Below are 17,848 nucleotides of genomic sequence, written 5' to 3' on the forward strand. Positions count from 1 at the left end.
AGAGAGAGAGCGAGAGAGAGAGAGTAATGGCAGAGCTTTGAGTATTCTGTTCCAGGTAAAACAGAAAATGTGCATGGAAGTGAGCTCCACTCAACACAATGAACGATAACCAAAACTTTGGGTTCAGCCCAATGCTGCAGTGTTCGGAGGGCCTCTTACCTGACCCTACATTTTATTTTGGCTTCTTATAAAGGCACATAATAAGTAAAATGAAACTGAAAAGCACATTGGAATTACTACCTGGAGAATTTCAGATATCCTCATTGCAACTTGGGAGAGTTTTTTTGCCCCATCATGGTAATGTATCAGATGCTTTGGGTCAAAGATAAGGTGGACAGATGTGGTCGCCAAGGTTTTCCTAGAAATCCGTTTATTTAAAAAACTAATAGCCTGATTCAAGCAGCAGGCTAATAACTTGTCATAGATAGTATTTGTTTACTTAGGATCAGCTTTTTTCACATGGCCTTCACATCTGGATAGATCAGTGGTTATGGGGCTCACTCATTGAAATCTTTATTCCTGAGTCAATACAGCTAATCAAGGCCTTCTGGGAGCTGGATTGGGTATGATACAGCTACAATTAAGCTTGGAAGAGAATCAGTGGCTACCTGCATAGTTTCAAGTACACAATACGGACCACTTTATCAACAATTCCAAATGACAATGCCAATGAAGTTATTAATTAGTCAGTTAATTAAGGGAATGTGATTCTGGCTTTGTAGCGTTATTCTGTTTTCTATTGCTGATTGTTTCTGAGCCAGGGCTTTGTATAAACAGTCTGGTGCAGCTGTTGAGTGCATCTCACAGATGCTTGTGTCGGCCTGGGGAGAGGTAGCCTGAGGCGACTGTAAACATCATCCCACCCCTCACTTTCTCGTATGCACAGCCTGTGGAGATACAGTACGCTGTTACCATAACAGCACTGTGTCTGCTCTTCTCATCTACCGTTGCTCTGGTCATGCTTCTGATCTAAAGTCCAGATTAAGGCATGTGAAAAGAGGCAGAGTGAATTCACTGCTCAATGCCCATACCCCCCCACGCACATTCTGAAGTTGCATAAGCTACAGTTGCAGTTTGGAAATGAGCTGACGACAAGTTAACTGCAGGAGTGAGACAGAATTGACAACATGGCCAGTAAATAAAGAGTTCAAAGGACAAGAGTTACTATTTTACACAGGAACACTTCAGTTCCTCACTCTCGTAGGTGCATGACATGCATCTTCCATTCACAGTAGGTGCTGAATTGTTTATAGCAGTGTGATGAAATGAGAAGGCATATCACTGTCTTAAGTATTTCACCCCTGAAGGACTCTGAAAACTTTAAAGCCATTAAATAACTTTATTTTATATAAATTGTAATAAAGGTAAAAACATATGTTAAACAAAAGAGGATAAAACAAGTGTACACTTACCTTGTTCCTAGGAATGACAGTGTGATCCATCTTGCACTTTTACTGCAACCCTAATGTCCCATGTTAAGCTCAAAGTGAGGGGAAGCCTAGCATGGAGGTACTTGTATAATTAAGCTAGCTGAGAATATGCTTATTAGTAACAAGTTTGGAGTTTGGTTGGTGTGGCGCAACAGATAACATCACTACCTGCCAGTGAGCTACCCCACCATGCGGGAGACTGGGGTTCAATTCCCGGTCTGGGTCACTATGCTGAGCTACACCAATAAGACTCCTTGGGCAAGACTCCTAACACTACATTGGCCCACATCTGTAATACGAGTAACCTGGGTCTCTCCCCAAATAGAGATGGGAGACTGGTCTTCTGTGACTGGAAATAACTGCCCAGCAGTGTTGTAAAGATGGTAGGCAGGTGAACAGACTTTCTGCAAAGGACATGTCTTTATTTTAAAAATTAATTGTGATTATTTTATTACAGACAGGCAACACGTTTAACAGGCCAGGGATATCAGTTTGATTTGGGGGGGGTCAGTATACCAGAGTATAGCAGAGAATTTTAAGTGACTGCTAGACATTGACACTTAGCTGAGCCATTAAGAGTCACAAGTTTCTGACTGTTTTCATCTCATTTGAGATTGCTTTAATTATTTGAAATCTGCACTAAAACTTAAGTGGATGACAGTGGATGGCAGTCTTTTTATTGTGGACGCCAGTCTCCATTCCTGCTTTTACCACACATACAAGCATGCTAAAAAACATAGTAATACAGTAATTCTACATAGTAAAACATAAAGTACAGTAAATACTATTGTTTTGTCCACTACTGTATAGTTCAGAATGTTATGTGATTAAATATGCAATGTAATCATATATTCAATCACACAATTTGTTACACATTTATATCTGCAGTCAGTTTATTTTCTACATGTAATTGTATAGCCTAGAAAGAACTGTGCATTTCTCTTACATTTTTTCTAATCCACAGAATAGACTTTCCATGAAATTCTGTAGATATTAAAATATTACTTATATTCTTCTATTCATAAACACAAATGTCAGAATTCCTATGCTTGTTTCTGTGAGCAATGAGAAATAAGTCATATTGAATTACAGCAGGACTGTCATTATTAGTTACGTCTGGAGGTTAAAGGGGTAACCACATTGTGTATAGCTTTCAACCTTGTCAAAAACAGTGGTCATGCTGACCTGGGGACCCTGTTTTCTAATCGATTGCCAGAATTCTGGGAGCTCACACCATCTCGCAGCTCCGCTAATGTGCTTTACTTGGCAGAACCGTAACATCAACTGAGTAACATAACAAGCCAACTGCTCATTGTTTTATGAAGTAGACCCTCAATGGCTCTGAGACTTGCGAGGATGATGTATTCATGCTGCGCCATTAGGTGGTGGGATCTGATGAGCTGGAGGAACAAGCACAGATGTCAACACCACAGACACCAGAGGAGCCAGTAGCACCACAATAGAACTGCTTTTAGTAACAGTACAGTCTGAGAGTTCAGCTTTCCAGTGAAATCTACAGGAACCTGAACACTGTTGAACTTATAATTCAAGAGAGCAGTTATATAACAGGGAGCAACATGGACTAGTAAAGTCAGCATGGTTTTAGTGGACTGAATTAAAAGATGCACTGAACTTACTTGAAATTACTTTACATTTGCAATATGAACAATTTACAACTAGCACCAATTAAGGGGCTACTAATTCAGATAACAGATTATGTTGGCTAATATAAGTTTAGATTGTATATTTGCATATTCTGAATGTATAGTCTCCAGATATACAAGTATATCTGATAAGTCTGATTAGTAGTGTGTAGAAATTACATAATACACACCACATCTATACTATTTAAATCACCCTCTTGCGGTCTGTAATGTAGCATTACATGGAAGCATGTAAATAACTCTAGGCTACAGCGTCCATACAGGGCAGGGTTAATTGTAAACTGATGAAAATGTTCTTAAGTTTTCATGCACAGATTAATCATTTGTTGTACCAGTTGCACTCATGTTGCTTTTGGCAGAGATGTGTATGTAACTTTTTTTAAACTGTAAAAAAATAAATACATAAATAAAAGTGGGATTAGTTTTATAAAGGGATGTGCAGTAATTTTACCAAAGGATGTCTGTAATGTTAATGACTGATTCACACAGGATTGGAAATCTCAGTATAAATGACAGAGATAGGTGTGGCCCCTAGTTTTACCACAGACTTATACGACCAGCCTCATTTGTGCCCAGTGTTGCAGGTTTTACTTACTTTTCGTGACACAACTAAATGTCTGTTTGAGAGCCTCGTACTTGAGAGAATCCAAGAAATACTCATTTTACACAGGAGGTGACGGAATATTTACCAACATGCCAAATTGCAAGGGATTATTATAACCTGAAGTTATTTTTACGGGTGATTTTATAGCAGGTTAAAGACACGGGAATCTTTACTGTGCATGAATGAGCAGTTCGTAAAAATGATGGACACAGAGGATTTGGACAAAACTAAAATCACCAAGATACACCAGTAACAAATACATTACCCCACCTCCACATCTAAAAACTAATCCTATCCAGATAGGGCTTAGTCTACAGCCAGTAAAAACACCATACTGAGCAAGAACTACCTTGGAGACCCAGTAGCCCCACAGTGTCACAGTAACATGTTTTAAAGGCCCTAGAATTACCTCCAGTAGTACCAGTAACAAGGTGCAACTACGTGTGCACTCAGACTACGCGTCAATAAATCCTGACACTCCAGAGAGTCGGAGCTGCACTGCACATCTGAAAGGCATTACTGTGAAGAAATTCAAATAAAAAAAGAAAAAAAGAAATAAAACAACATAAAGTAAAAGTGCTGATATCAGCACGGAGTTGCTTCCTTCTAGCTGGGGCCTAAGAGATCCCCTGAGCGTTGAGGAGTTTAATAGTCTGGGTTCTTTTCAACTCCCTAGATCTCTAACACATCTGCTATAATTCATAGCACCGCAGTTGTGTCTGTTCTCTGCCATCCCTATTTGGACACGATAACAGCGGCAAAATCTGTGTGTGTTTGAGTATGATTAAAAACATAGCTTTCTCTTATCTTTCCTTATCTCACACCGAACAGAAGCTTTTAATTCCTAGCTCATAACTCAGCACAGTGTTTCTGTGAGTCTTAGCGTGTGAGCTTCTCTGCGGCTGCAGACGTTTGGTGGTTAGGAAATCAGGTGAACAACAACATCTCTAGGAGTTTGTGATTAGCTCCAGGTGCGTGTCTTGTGGCCCAATCAACTAGGGACTTCTAAAGTGTTTCCAGCTGTCAGACAACAAAAATAATAGACCCGCAATGAGCCAGCAGACAGAGTACACCAGACCACATTAGACTGCCAATGAATAAGACTGCAGGCTTGTTATACAATCTACCACATAAACAAACAATATTTGCATTTAAGCCCCACAATAAAGACAGAGAACATCTTCAGCTAGACTAAACCAGACATCTAAAACATACAACACACACTACTACAGTGGCGTGGAAGTCACTAAACACATCAGCCAAAAAGATTAATTACAAATCACATTTTTTTTAGCATCAATAATTCAGAAAATGTATACAGTCAAGTTCATATGGATTTGGACAGTTTCATAAGTTGCTTCATTACAGTTTATTTGAAATTAAACATTCAATATGGGATTGGCGCATAGAGCAGCTTTCATTCAATGAGGTTAACACAATATTGCATTAACCATTTATTACAGCCATTTCTACAGCCTTAAAAGTAGTTGGACAAAATGACTTTATTGTAAGTGTATGAAGAATCACATCACAAAATGCTAGATTTCCTCTGTTGAGATACTTTGCCATGGATACACTACTGCCCCTTTTAGTTGCTGCTTGTTTGTGGGTCTTTCTGTCTTTAGTTTTGCCATCAGTAAGTGCAAATCTGTTTAGTTGGATTGAGGACAGGTGACTAACTTTGGCCAATCGCATTAGAATTCGTCCTGCTACTTCCACAAATCAGTAAACACCAGAGACCCAGTTCCATCGGCAGCCATACATGGCTATGCCATAACAGTGCCTCCACCATGTTTAACAGATAGTAATATGCTTTGGGCCATGATCAGCTACACATTCTTTGAAACCTACAGTGTTAAGTCATTCTCTCAAAGCTGGAATGATGAACGGAAACACCTGTGAATGTTTTCAGATCTGAAGCGAGAAGTGAAGCTTGATTTTCTCCTCTCTTAAATATGAAAGCTTTAAGTGCTGTTTATCTAGTGTCCACCGTTTTGGTCTACCAGGTCTTGTGCAGTTGTTAGAAGTTAACATTACTCTTTTGATCTTTTGAGATGTTTATTTTTTTCCCACTTATTCCCATTTACTGTTTACCTTCCTTGTGCAAGTGAATAAAATTCACTTTCCTCAGAAATACCTCTTGAAAAATTAATAACATGATTAAATATATAAATTAAATTTGGGTCTGCGACATTTGCACAATGCAGCTAACAAGGTAAATGTAAGTTTTGATTTCAGGTTGATTTTTAGCCCCTGTTCCTCTCCTTTTTTTCAGCTCCTTATGTGAACTATATCCAGAAGGACCCTGGTGCTCCGTGCTCCCTGACAGAAGCTCTGGAGTACCTGCAGGTGGATGTCCTGGCTGATCTTATTGAGAAAGACAATATAGTAGCCAAACAAAAACAACCACCCAAGCACAAACCCCATAACATCACAGTGGTCGCCATGGAAGGCTGTCATTCATTTGTCATTTTGGACTGGGCCCGCCCGCTGAAGGATGACATGGTGTCAGGTAAGAACTTATATAGTGGTACTATATAAACTACTTTTGCCTCATTCATCCTGAAGTATCGTCACCTCTTGTTGAAATCTCTGTTACCGTGAATTGTTAAGCGAGTAGAAGATGAACTAATCTCCAAAAGAGAGACTTTTACCACTTTATGATTAGTGTACCACCATCGTTTTGTTTTATGTGTAAAGCAGTACCATGCAAAAGTTTGGACACTCCAAGAGATTTCAGCTCTATTTTACCAAGGTCTCGGTTGCAAGGTCTATGGCTTGTTCACAACCGTCGTTAGGAAAGGCCAGGTAATGCAAAATTCAAAACTTTATAAATACTCTTGACTTCTCAAACCTTGTCCCAGCAACCAGCAGCTATGGGCTCCTCTAAGTAACTGCCAGTTAACTGGAATGGTGAAGATCAACTTGAGGTTCACAAAGACCAGAGAAAAAGTTGTTTTGTTTTGTTTGTGTACCCTTCTACAATGAAGCAGGACCTGCACAAAATATGTCATGAGAAAACTTTTTTTTTGCATTCTCACTACAAAATGCAGCGGTTTTTAAAGGCGCATCTAAACAATTAGGCTACAATAAGCCAACTTAGGCTTAGAGAAAAATTTCTTAAAAGAACACCTCTCCAACTGTTAAGCACAGGAGTGAATTAAATCAAGAATGTATTCAGTTAAATACCAGCAAACTCTGGAGGCAGACATCACACCATCTTAAAAAAAAAGGCTGAAGATCTGAAAAGAGGATGGCTTCTACAGCAGGATAATGATCCTAATCTTAAAAATCCATAACGATCTATCCCAAGAAGCACAAACTAAAGGTTTTGCCATGGCCATTACACTCCATTGACCTAAACATCATCAAACATCTGTGGATAGACTTTTAAAAGAGACGACTGCTTGCAAGCCGCTGCATGGGTTCTTTTGGGCTGATTAGGTTTCTTCAAAAGTCCACTCAGAACTGTTATTCACAGTTATTTGACTGGCAGGGCTTTCTCTTGTGGTTCATTGTGAGTCCAAGTTCACTCTTTAGCCAAAGCAAAATGTCAAACTTGTCTAACTGGGTGACAGATTGTAAGACCGAGAGAGACAATAATTCACAGCAAGATCTAAAGTGGAGTCTCCAAGGATATTGGATTACCTTATTCATAATTAATCTTAAAGTGTCTTTGTGTGTTTTCCTTGGCCAATAAACAAAAAGGTAGATGCAAAGGAAAGTGAGTGAAATTGCATGATGTCTAAAACAGATAGTAGTTGTTTTCCTCTAACTTTCCACTCTTATTCCCACGTCACACCATTCCTTTCTCTCTTTCTCCTTTTTCCCCAAATATAGTCCTTTTTCCACACCCCAAACTCTCTGTGCTTTCTTACTCCTGCTACCTTACATAAACACTCATACACACCAGCAATCAGATAGGTCGGAGGCTACATCTTAAGGAATATGAGGTTTGGCCATAGCTTCAACCTGATGGTGAGAAATGTAGAATGCTTGTTTTCCAAGTTTTCCATATTATAATATGCAACTTCAGTTTTGCTGAGAAACACATGCTGAGAAGTTCAAAAAAAGAAATAAATGTCAGCGGTAACGGCACCATGCCATGCAAAATGTGCAGCACAGAAATAAAGTCCTATCCATAAAGGATCTCAGCATACCACTCTCTCTTAACCAGGTATTTTTACTCGTATCTTTGGTAATACCCAGTTGCAAAACACATTAATGAAGCAATGTATGTCGCTACCGATCATTCAGTAGCTCAAAGAAAAGGGCAAAGAAAACCTCTCTCTGAAAATCTCTGCAACAGAGCTACAGATTTCAATAAAAGAAAGAAGAAAAAACATGCAAAAAAAGAATATATAGTTTTTGTTCAGGGGGGCAATTATAATGGCAAGGTTAAGAATAAAAAGTAAAAGTGAAGAATCCAGATATACAGGAAGTCCCTGCGCTGAACAAACTACATTTTTGTTAGGTTGATCTTTCATTTTTCATAACAGAGCAGAAAAAGTTTCTCCTTGACCTGTAACTGTTGTGTCTGGTTGACTGATACATTTGAAGACATTCCAAAATAGTGAGCTTTAAATTCTCTTAATGAGCTCTCAAGAAAGCCAAGTTTGTCTAAACCGCAGCTGTGTTCTTTACCATGATGCTCAGTCCAAAAATTTCAAAATATGCCTTTGATATGTAGTGGTGCGTAGGTGTGCAAGTAGGTGACTTGTGTGAGCAGCCACATTTGATAACATTATATTAAAGATAATGGAAACCAAATGGGCTTATTGGCACAGATCACCACCAGATCTATTGTGAAATTAAGAGCAAACATGTTTTATGGTCAGAAATAATATTTTTTTGTGGAATGGTGATCTGTCATGAATCATTACAGACACAGGCAAATCAGTGATAGTGCCACCTACAGTGCGACCTGTTAAGCATCTTTGCTCTTAACCTCATGCGAAATCTGGCCGTGCATTCTACGTTTTTTTTTTTCTGTAATCAAAGATATCAATAGGATATTTCTTCCCTGTTACTACTAATGTTGACCATGAAGTATACAAGCTGTGTATATGTGAACAACTGAAACTTGTGTCAGGAATTAATGGAAATACTTTTGGATATTTCCCTGATTGAAGATGAGGCCTAATAATGTACAGTATAAGAAGCCATTTTAGTCTGCAATTAACTGGACTATAAGTCCTAGTCAAGTATAGTATGATGGTGTTCTAGAATATAATGTCAATAATAATCAAAACTGTATTACTATTATTTATTGTGACTACAACTGCTACTAATTGCTTTCACTGCAGGCTACATGGTGCACAGTGCCTCCTATGACGATGTCCTCAACAACAGATGGTCATCTCGATTGTCATCTGGCACTCACCTACCTGTGGAGAACCTCAAGCCCAACTCCAGGTGAGATACATTAGTTTTGAAAATGTATGCCAGGCTTTTTTATTAAGGAACCCAGGCTTCACTTCTGTAAATCTTTTAAGACATTTCCAGCAATCTTTGAAGACATTTCATACTTGCACTAGTTTTTGGCACATTTAGGTGTTCAGTAAAGTAATGCACAATGTACTGGTGCCAACATGGTTTATGTTTATGTTGTTTAGCAACCACAAATTGCATACCAGATAAACAAAAAGGCCTGAAAACATCATTAAGACAATTCAAACGGTAAATTCAGTGCTTTTCAATGTAGTGTGTCATTTTTTACTTTCAGGATAGACCATTCAGGCCACATGAGTCAAAAGAGACAAACATCAAAAGACTTTTTAATTGCAGCATATGTAGTATTCAATAAATGGAATGATCAGCATACAGTGTGAAAACAAACATTAACACTGGGGTTAACCTCCATTAAGTAATTTAATTAACACAGCAAGTGCACTGGCTAAACTCTGCAAAGAGAAAGTTAATAATCAAGAGAAAATACACCACCTTTGGCAAGTATTACAGCATATAATCAATCTTTGCAGCCAGCTAAGAGTCTTTCAAATCCTGCTTGGGGGATTCGGTTAGTCGTTTTGTTGCATGAGATTATTGGGCTGTCTTGTATACACTGCCCTTTTGACATCTATCCACATTTTCAATGCTGTTTAGGTCAGCAAACTGTGAGGGCCATTGCAAACCCTTCAGCTTGCCCCTCTTGAGGTAGTCTATTGTGGACTGCGGTGTGTTTAGAATCATTATCCTGCTGTAGGAGCCATCCTCTTTTCATCTTCAGCTTTTTTACAGTGGTATATATATATTGTGCTGCCATTTGTTAATTAAGGAGGATCAACGGCTACTGAAAAATCATCTATCTACAGTCTCCTCCCGCTTTGTGGGCATCAGTGCTAGGCAGCTGCTTAGAGGAGCCCATGGCTGCTGATTGTTGGGACAAGGTTTGAGAAGTCCTAGTATATCTAAAGTTTCAAAATTTGCATTACATGGGCTTTCCTAACAAGCCATAGCCCTAACAAGATAACTAAGGCCTGAGACATTAAGTTATCACAGATATCTCACAAAAACTTTGACCAGGTACGTCCAAACACTTGCACTACAGTAATAATTCCAGATTGGATGGACAACACATGGGAGCAGATTTCACAACTTCTGAGAGCTCACAGATCAGACTCATATCAGCAATCTGATGGCACAACCTGAACATTCAAACACTGTCCTGCATCAGGCCTCAAACTAAACATCATGACTTATCCCAGCCATGTGGTTTGTAGCACTAACACATTTTCCTTAAAATAATAATCAGATAATCATAAGAATATTTCAATGAGGGGAAAAATGACCTGGTAATAACCTCCTGATGTGTTTGTGGTGGAATAAGCTCATGTGTCAAGACTGCTTGGACATAGAGATAAGGCACAGTCGGACTGAAATCAGAGAAAAGCTCAGTTTACTGGATAGTAAATTTAAATCCTGATTACAACAAAATGAAAAACTCAATGCAGAGAATGTTCATGTGTACAAGAAGCGTGTCAACAAGCTGGCTGGAGAACTGGTATTAGGTTGCTTCTCATATGCAGACAGTTCACATTTACAGAACACATGTTTTTCAGATGTGTGTTGGTTATTAGGTCTCAGCCCTGTGCACTGATGGTGGTGTACATTAACCATTCTCAGAACAATAGCTGTAATTCATAAAAGCCTTTCTGAGGCTTAAGTAGCATGAATCATTTTCTAAAGTATGTAATATATAAAACTCCACTCATCTTTCAATACTCCCTCAGCTTCTCTCTTCTCATCTCTCTACATCTATCCACTAAAGAGACACTATTAAGTTCAACTCTCAGCAAATCAAATGGGGAAAGAAAACTAGCATTTTATGTTGCAGAAAGTGGCTAATGTTTATCATATGTCCCAATGACTAAGCCTCAGCAGCCTCAGCAGCGTTACAGCAGGCTTGAAATTGGCTCATTCGGATCGAGCTCTACTCACACTCACTCCCTTAGCTGTGTTATGACTCGTGTCTCTACTGTGATACCCACAATTGCACTCAAAATACAGCTTACTGCTTCCAAGCGACCACAATGCACTGCCGTCAAAACTCCCAAGGTTCCCAAGGTTACCCACACCAGCTCTTTGTAGTCACAGTTATACTTCATCTGAAATATGTTTATGGGCTGTCCGGACATTTCCCACAGATGTGGAGCAGCATGGAGGCTACCAGATCTGACCGGACAGGCCCCAGTCATTCAGCCTGAATGCATATGTGCAACAGTCCTTCATATGCACATGCTTACTGGTTCCTCATGCACTCAAAACGCAATGTAGTCTGCTCTCAATCTTACAGCTGATTGATAGAGTCTGGTAGACTAGATCCATGCTGACTCGTTCCTCCAAGGTTCCTCCAATTTTGTTTTCGGGATATGTGTTGAAAAGTTCATGCAACAGTTGCAAATCAGTGCCTGTAGCAAACTAAATTTCACTTGCATTGCATAACGGAACGCCTCCTGCAATTCACTTGAAACTTGTTTGACTCTCTGCAGCCAAAGCTGGAATGAGCATTGCTTAGGGTTGCATTTAGCATGATTATATTTTTGTGTTCCGAGAACATAATTGGGTCCCAATTACATTAGTGTTCCCTTGTCAACTTTAATTTGAATCATGTTACACAGGTAGGAGAGTGTAGTGTAAGCAGGCTAGGGAATAGAACCCTAGTTTACCGCTGGAATAGCAGTGTTGTTACCCACTGCGCTTCACCAATCTACTGTGCTATTGTACACCATCACAAGACCGAGACAGTCAATAAACATATTGAAAGGCATGTATCATCACTGTCACCCAAAACATACAACCTAATACTGAGTAAGTCCCCCTGGTGCTGCGACAACCGATCTGACTATTTCTCACAAGACCTCTGAAGGCGTCCTGTGGCATCTCTCACCAATACATTAGCAGGTCCATTAAGTCCTGTACGTTTTGAGGTGGGGCCTACATTGATTCCGTTAGTGAGCACTAGGTGCCCATGACCTTGTCGCCGGTTCATCAGTTGCCCTTTCTTGTAGCACTTTTGGGAGGTACTGATCACTACACACTGGGAAAACCCCACAAGACCTGCCTGATGTTCTGGAGATGCTGTGACCCAGTCGTCCAGCCATCACAATCTAGCTCTTGTTAAAGTGGCTCAGATTCATTTTCCTTGCTTTGAACACATCACCTTCAAGAACTGACTGTTCACTTACTGCCTAATCTATCTACCCCTTGAGAGATGTCACTGTAGATGAAGATACCTAATGTGCTTCGCTTCACTTGTCCAGTTCTTTGCTCATTTGTGGATCATGTATGGTACTCTTTCCTGAGTGCGCAGCACAGAATCTGATATAGTTTCGGTTTAAATGTGCAGTTTAAAAAAGTGAATTGAGTATACCAAAATGAAAAGAAGCTCACTCAAGATAGTTAATAAAGACATTGTCTAAATGTCCCAGAAAGATCCTTTTTTATATTTTAAATAATCAGTTTGATGTAATATAATGTTGGAATCAAATGCATTTTCCTTTGCTTGATTTCCCGGCCTGTGCCAGAACCTCCTTGCCCTTGATCTCTTTCAGCACTGAAATAAGGACTTTAGTTGAGACAGACGCTTTAATACAAATGCCAGATGCAGGCTTTATCATAAAGCGCTCACTTAATTCCTCTTAGATTTGTTGTCTAGGGGATAAAGGAAAAGGAAACACACCCATTTCCCCCACTCTCGCCGTGACAGTCTGACTGGGATCGGCTTCAGAATTCTTTCTCTATTTTGGTCAGAGTTTCCACGTGGCTTCTCTAATTTGATCCAGCCATGCTGATTTTATGTCATTAAATGGGGCTCAAATAAAAACAAGCGAAGCGCAAAAGTACTGATCGTTGCTCCTCACACACACTGCAGTGAAAAGGGCTGATCTCTCTCACCGGGTGGATTTTCTGGGTGTGTGCACTTTGTCAGGTTTCTCTTATTTAATTTGCTTTTGTGTTTTAAACCTCACCACACTTCTCTTTTCCAGTTTCTTTCTTTTATTTTCTTATCCTTCTGTGATCGATCAAATGAGAATAAACTGCCAGTGAAGCCAAGACTGAAGGTTTATATTGGTCTTACTGACATTTGTCATAAAATACAAGACTACAGGTATAAAGTTCTTCTCTTGAGTCATTTTTTTTTTTCCTTTTCCACATTTATTTCACGTCTCTTATTTTTGCTCATTGTCATTCTCTCGCTGCATAAGTCCTCTTCCTCCTTTTGCATTACTCATTAGCTTAAGTGTGTGTGTGAGTGTATCATGCATTCGGTTTAGTAATGATTAATGAAATACCTTCCTTTTTTATTCCTCCAGGTACTACTTCAGAGTTCAAGCTAAGAACATTTTTGGTCTAGGGCCGATCAGCGAGACGTTAACATACGTTACAGAATCAGGTCAGAATCTCTCTGGAGATGTTTGTTTATTTCTTGGAAATTGAAAATGAGTGAATCCATTCTCTAAATCAAAATGTCCTCTTGTCCTCTTTACAGATGACCCCCTTCTCATAGAGAGACCTCCAGGTAAGAGACATGCATTGCACACAAAGCACACTCTGATTCCTCAGAGTGAAACCATAGAACCACTTTTAGTTCTATACTGTCCACATAAATGAAAATTCCACAACTGAAGAATTAGGCCTTGTAACTCAGCTAAAAAAGGTTTATTCATGTTCCAACACTGATTTCAAGAAAGCATGTATTTAACTACCCAAAAGATTATGTTTACCCATTTTTAGCTTGCTTTTTTGAAAATGGCTGCATTTGCCTCAATCCTGTTACAAATCTTCAGGATTTCTGGAAATGTCTGAATATAAATGCATGGTAAATGGTCATTGTGTAAGTTTGTATCTGTATCTGATTCTTGCTGCCACAGCAAGTAATCTCAGTCGAGGAGCCATATGGGAAAACATAATGGGGTGTTATGGTTTGGTACGCAGCAGCATTCTGAATTCTTTGTTGAAGACAAATAGCATATGAGGGGAGAAGAGAACCATGGGAGAACAGCGCTGCCGTTGCCTAAGTCCAAAAGTGTTAAAATAAGCATCTGGTGGTTCACAGTGTCAAAGGGCAATGAGGACAATTCTCTTGATCTGTGTGAAGACTCGGCTGGTTGATATGGTTACTTTCAGCATGGGAACATACATGTCAGCACAGCGTGTACCATGATTCTGGACATATATATATTTTTTTTATATATATTTTTATTTCATTATAATAACCAAAAATAAGAATTTCTTAAAGAAAATCTTACTGTAAAGACTTTACCTGATCAAGGTTGACCTTTGAGAGTTTGTGAACGCTTTTTTCAGTATTTTCATTTAAATTTGATCTGAAACGTGATTAGCTCTAAAGAGTTTGGCCTCCACCAATGCACTGTGAGGCAGATGTTATATAACCTGTTCTAAAGAGATGTCAGCCAGCAAAAATCACTTCAAGGACACAGAAAGGTCAATCCAAAATAAAACGTTATGGTTAAATGACAATCTTTATGTTTGGCAAAAACCAAGCACTGCATTTCCAAATAAGAATCTGTGAAGCGTGGGTTTGGAAGTATCATGGTTTGGGGCTGTTTGCTGCCTTTAAACCAGGGCAGTGTACCATTATTAATGTATGTATGAATTCTGAATTGTCAAATTCTACAAGAGAATGCCATCTTAAATGTACGTGGGTCACACAGCAAGACAGTGACCCTTAGCATACATGTAAGTCTACAAAGAAATTGTTTATTTACAAGAAACTTAATGTTTTGGAATGGCCAAATTCACCCCCCTAACCTAATAGGAATGTTGTGAAAGGACCTAAAAAAGCAACGGGTCAAAATTCCTTTTACCAAACAATGCCTCACAAACTTACAAACTCAGTTGAGGATACTGTTCACTTTCACTTACTGAAGACAAAACTGAAGACAGAAAGACTGAAGTTAGCAGCAGTAAAGGGCTGGCAAAGCATCTCATTGGATGTCCATGGATTCTGTGAAGGATTAGCTTTCATGTATTAAAACTACTACTTATATTTATAATTATATTGGTTTTGTCCAGTTTCTTGAAAAAATGGGACTATGTAAAAAATGACATTCCTAAATGCAATATAAAAGCTGAAAGCAGAAAGTCTACACTTCAGTCATATCTTGATTGCTTAATTTCAAATCCAGGTGGTGTACAGAGGCAAAACTATAAAAAAAATGGACACTGTCCAAATATGAAAAATAAGCATTCCAAGTATACATTTTAAAACATACTTTTCCATTTCTTCCGTAGGTGGTGAACCTATTTGGATTCCATTCACCTTTAGGTACAACCCCGCCCATAGCTCCTGTAAAGGAAGTCAGTTTGTCAAGCGCACTTGGTACAGGAAGTTTGTGGGCGTGGTTCTCTGCAATTCACTGCGCTACAAGATCTTCATGGGAAATGGTCTAAAAGGTATCGTCCCATTTCAGCATTTTCCCATTGTCAGTTCTGTTCTTGTTTTTCTGATTTTGCCTGTCAGCTTAGTGTAAATGTAGAAGGTGAGGTTCAAAGGGTGCTAACTCTTCTTACAATTTCAGAACCATTCTACAGCATTGGTGATTCATTTGGCCATGGAGAGGATCACTGTCAATTTGTAGATTCCTATCTAGAAGGAAGGACAGGGCCACACAACCTCTCCCTCTACCTGCCCACAGCTCAAGGTACTATTACCATAGCACACTCTCAAAATACACTGCATTTCACTTTGTTACATATTTTTGCGATATTAATGTAATATAACTCTGAAAGTGAATGTGTATGAGAATTTCCCATGACATCCTTTATTTCACATATTTAAACATATGAACATTTGATTTTCATTTGAACAATATTCGGAGATGAAGGCGATCTAACTAAAGGCATAAACTGAAGAAATGCCTAAACACCATTTATAAAATTTATAGAATAACAGAAATGCAGTTTCCTATGAGGAAAAAGTCAGGACATGATCATGGTTAACTACTGTTTTATTGTGTTTATACCTTTTTGTGATCATCTAAATGTTCATGCATAAACAATGTGCACATTTCAATTCTTAGATTTTCTTTATGATACCACCTACTGTCTCCATTTCCCATTAATGCAGTCAAACAGCATTTTACATAGCTCCTTTTTGTGGTTTTCAGGTTACTATCGCTCATATAGGCAGGAGCCCGTCAATTTTGGGCCCATTGGCAGACGCACGCAAAATCCTTTCGTGGGCTGGTACGAGTGTGGTGTCCCAATCCCTGGCAAGTGGTAACGGAAGGCTTTCTGAAAGCCAGACACCACTGGCATCTACATTCCATCACCCTTCCCTCTCTGTTTGCCAATTCCACAAATGAACTTTTGCTCACCATGGTAACTGAACCCAAAACATCATACTGTTTCTGACAAAGAGAATATAATACTTCAAATAACATGTTTCTATATAATTATTCAAATATCAAGCACTCTTTTTCAAAGCAGTCTGTATATGAGGAAATTCAAGCATGTGTGCTCAAATTATTATTACCAGTTCAGGGACATAGTTTCCTCGGTAATTCCCAGTGATTGAGAATGGCTTCTGAAGTTGTTTCTGTCTGGAATAATTTATCTTAGTATGACGCAGTAAGTAGCTTTAATAGGACCTGTTATACAAAACACAAGCCTGACTAAGCAATGACTACGGATTGCTGAAGCCTTACAGATACAGTGAATTATGCATTAATGATGTTACAAATGTTCCATGATTGATGTTTCTTTGTAGTTTTTTAATAACTTTGCTAGTTTTGTACTCATTTTTGTATCTTACAACGGTTGGCTTGGAAGTATTGCCCATATTAGGGCAGATAAAAAGTTATTTCCATTTGCTCAGGAAAGGTTGGAAACTGAATAAAGGTGCTGTGGAAAACATTGAATCCACTTTTGCTTTATGCTAGGGTGCGGATATTACAGCGTTAGCATGTTGCCAACATGGGAGAAGCCGTAACATGCTAAAGATGGTTGAATTGTAAAACGCTAACCCAGGCTTCTCTGACAGCCAACTACCAAACACATTTCATATGAATAGTTCAAAAAATTCCAGGCATCCTCATCTGAAGTGAAGCGAAAAAAACATTCTTGGAAACTTTGGACATGGGTCTGGTCCCTGAAGCAGTGAAGACAAACATGAAGGTTCTTTTCTGTTCCAAAGTGCTGGGCAGCCAAATGGCCCGCTATCTGACCAGTGGCAGGCCAGAAATAAGCAACTGAGAAGAAAATGGAAAAATACTAGAGTACTTATTTCTTCTTCCACCAACAAAACCAAATGAGCTATCTAAATGAATTTTCTTTAAATCAGTCAGATGATTCTGATGAGTAAATCCTCTGTTAAAACACATCAGTGTATCTGCTTTAAAAACACTAAATGCAATGTTAAGAATTTGAGTCATCACATTCAAGCCTTCCAATGCTTAATGTAGGTAATTAATTCAATATTCAGTATATAAGCCTTTTAATGTCTGCACATTAGGTACATCAGTGTTTTGCACTACTGAAAGTACCAAAAACCCCCAGAAAATATACCAAATGATGAGTGTGATTTTATAGGGGCCTTCATTTTTTTAAGTTAAAATTTCATAGGAGAGCAGTAAGAGAATAAAACCCATTAATCCTCCCTAGTGCACAGATGTGTCCTGTGCACA

The 17,848-nt window shown here is 38.9% G+C and overlaps 1 protein-coding gene across 3 annotated transcripts in view; it reads left to right on the forward strand.

Moving 5' to 3' along the window:
* Positions 1-17,067, forward strand: part of fndc1 (fibronectin type III domain containing 1) — a 53,585-nt gene extending 36,518 nt beyond the window's left edge. For all 3 annotated transcript variants that reach the window (XM_072684119.1, XM_072684128.1, XM_072684138.1), the window contains 7 exons: positions 5,974-6,210; positions 9,005-9,113; positions 13,514-13,593; positions 13,690-13,719; positions 15,456-15,617; positions 15,743-15,865; positions 16,331-17,067. In XM_072684119.1, the coding sequence (XP_072540220.1) occupies positions 5,974-6,210; positions 9,005-9,113; positions 13,514-13,593; positions 13,690-13,719; positions 15,456-15,617; positions 15,743-15,865; positions 16,331-16,446 (857 nt within the window). In that variant the 3' untranslated portion in view covers positions 16,447-17,067. The remainder of the gene's footprint in view (positions 1-5,973; positions 6,211-9,004; positions 9,114-13,513; positions 13,594-13,689; positions 13,720-15,455; positions 15,618-15,742; positions 15,866-16,330) is intronic.
* Positions 17,068-17,848: the final 781 nt, after the last annotated feature.

The sequence above is a fragment of the Salminus brasiliensis genome, chromosome 1, assembly GCF_030463535.1.
Source record: "Salminus brasiliensis chromosome 1, fSalBra1.hap2, whole genome shotgun sequence".
Classification (NCBI taxonomy): domain Eukaryota; kingdom Metazoa; phylum Chordata; class Actinopteri; order Characiformes; family Bryconidae; genus Salminus; species Salminus brasiliensis.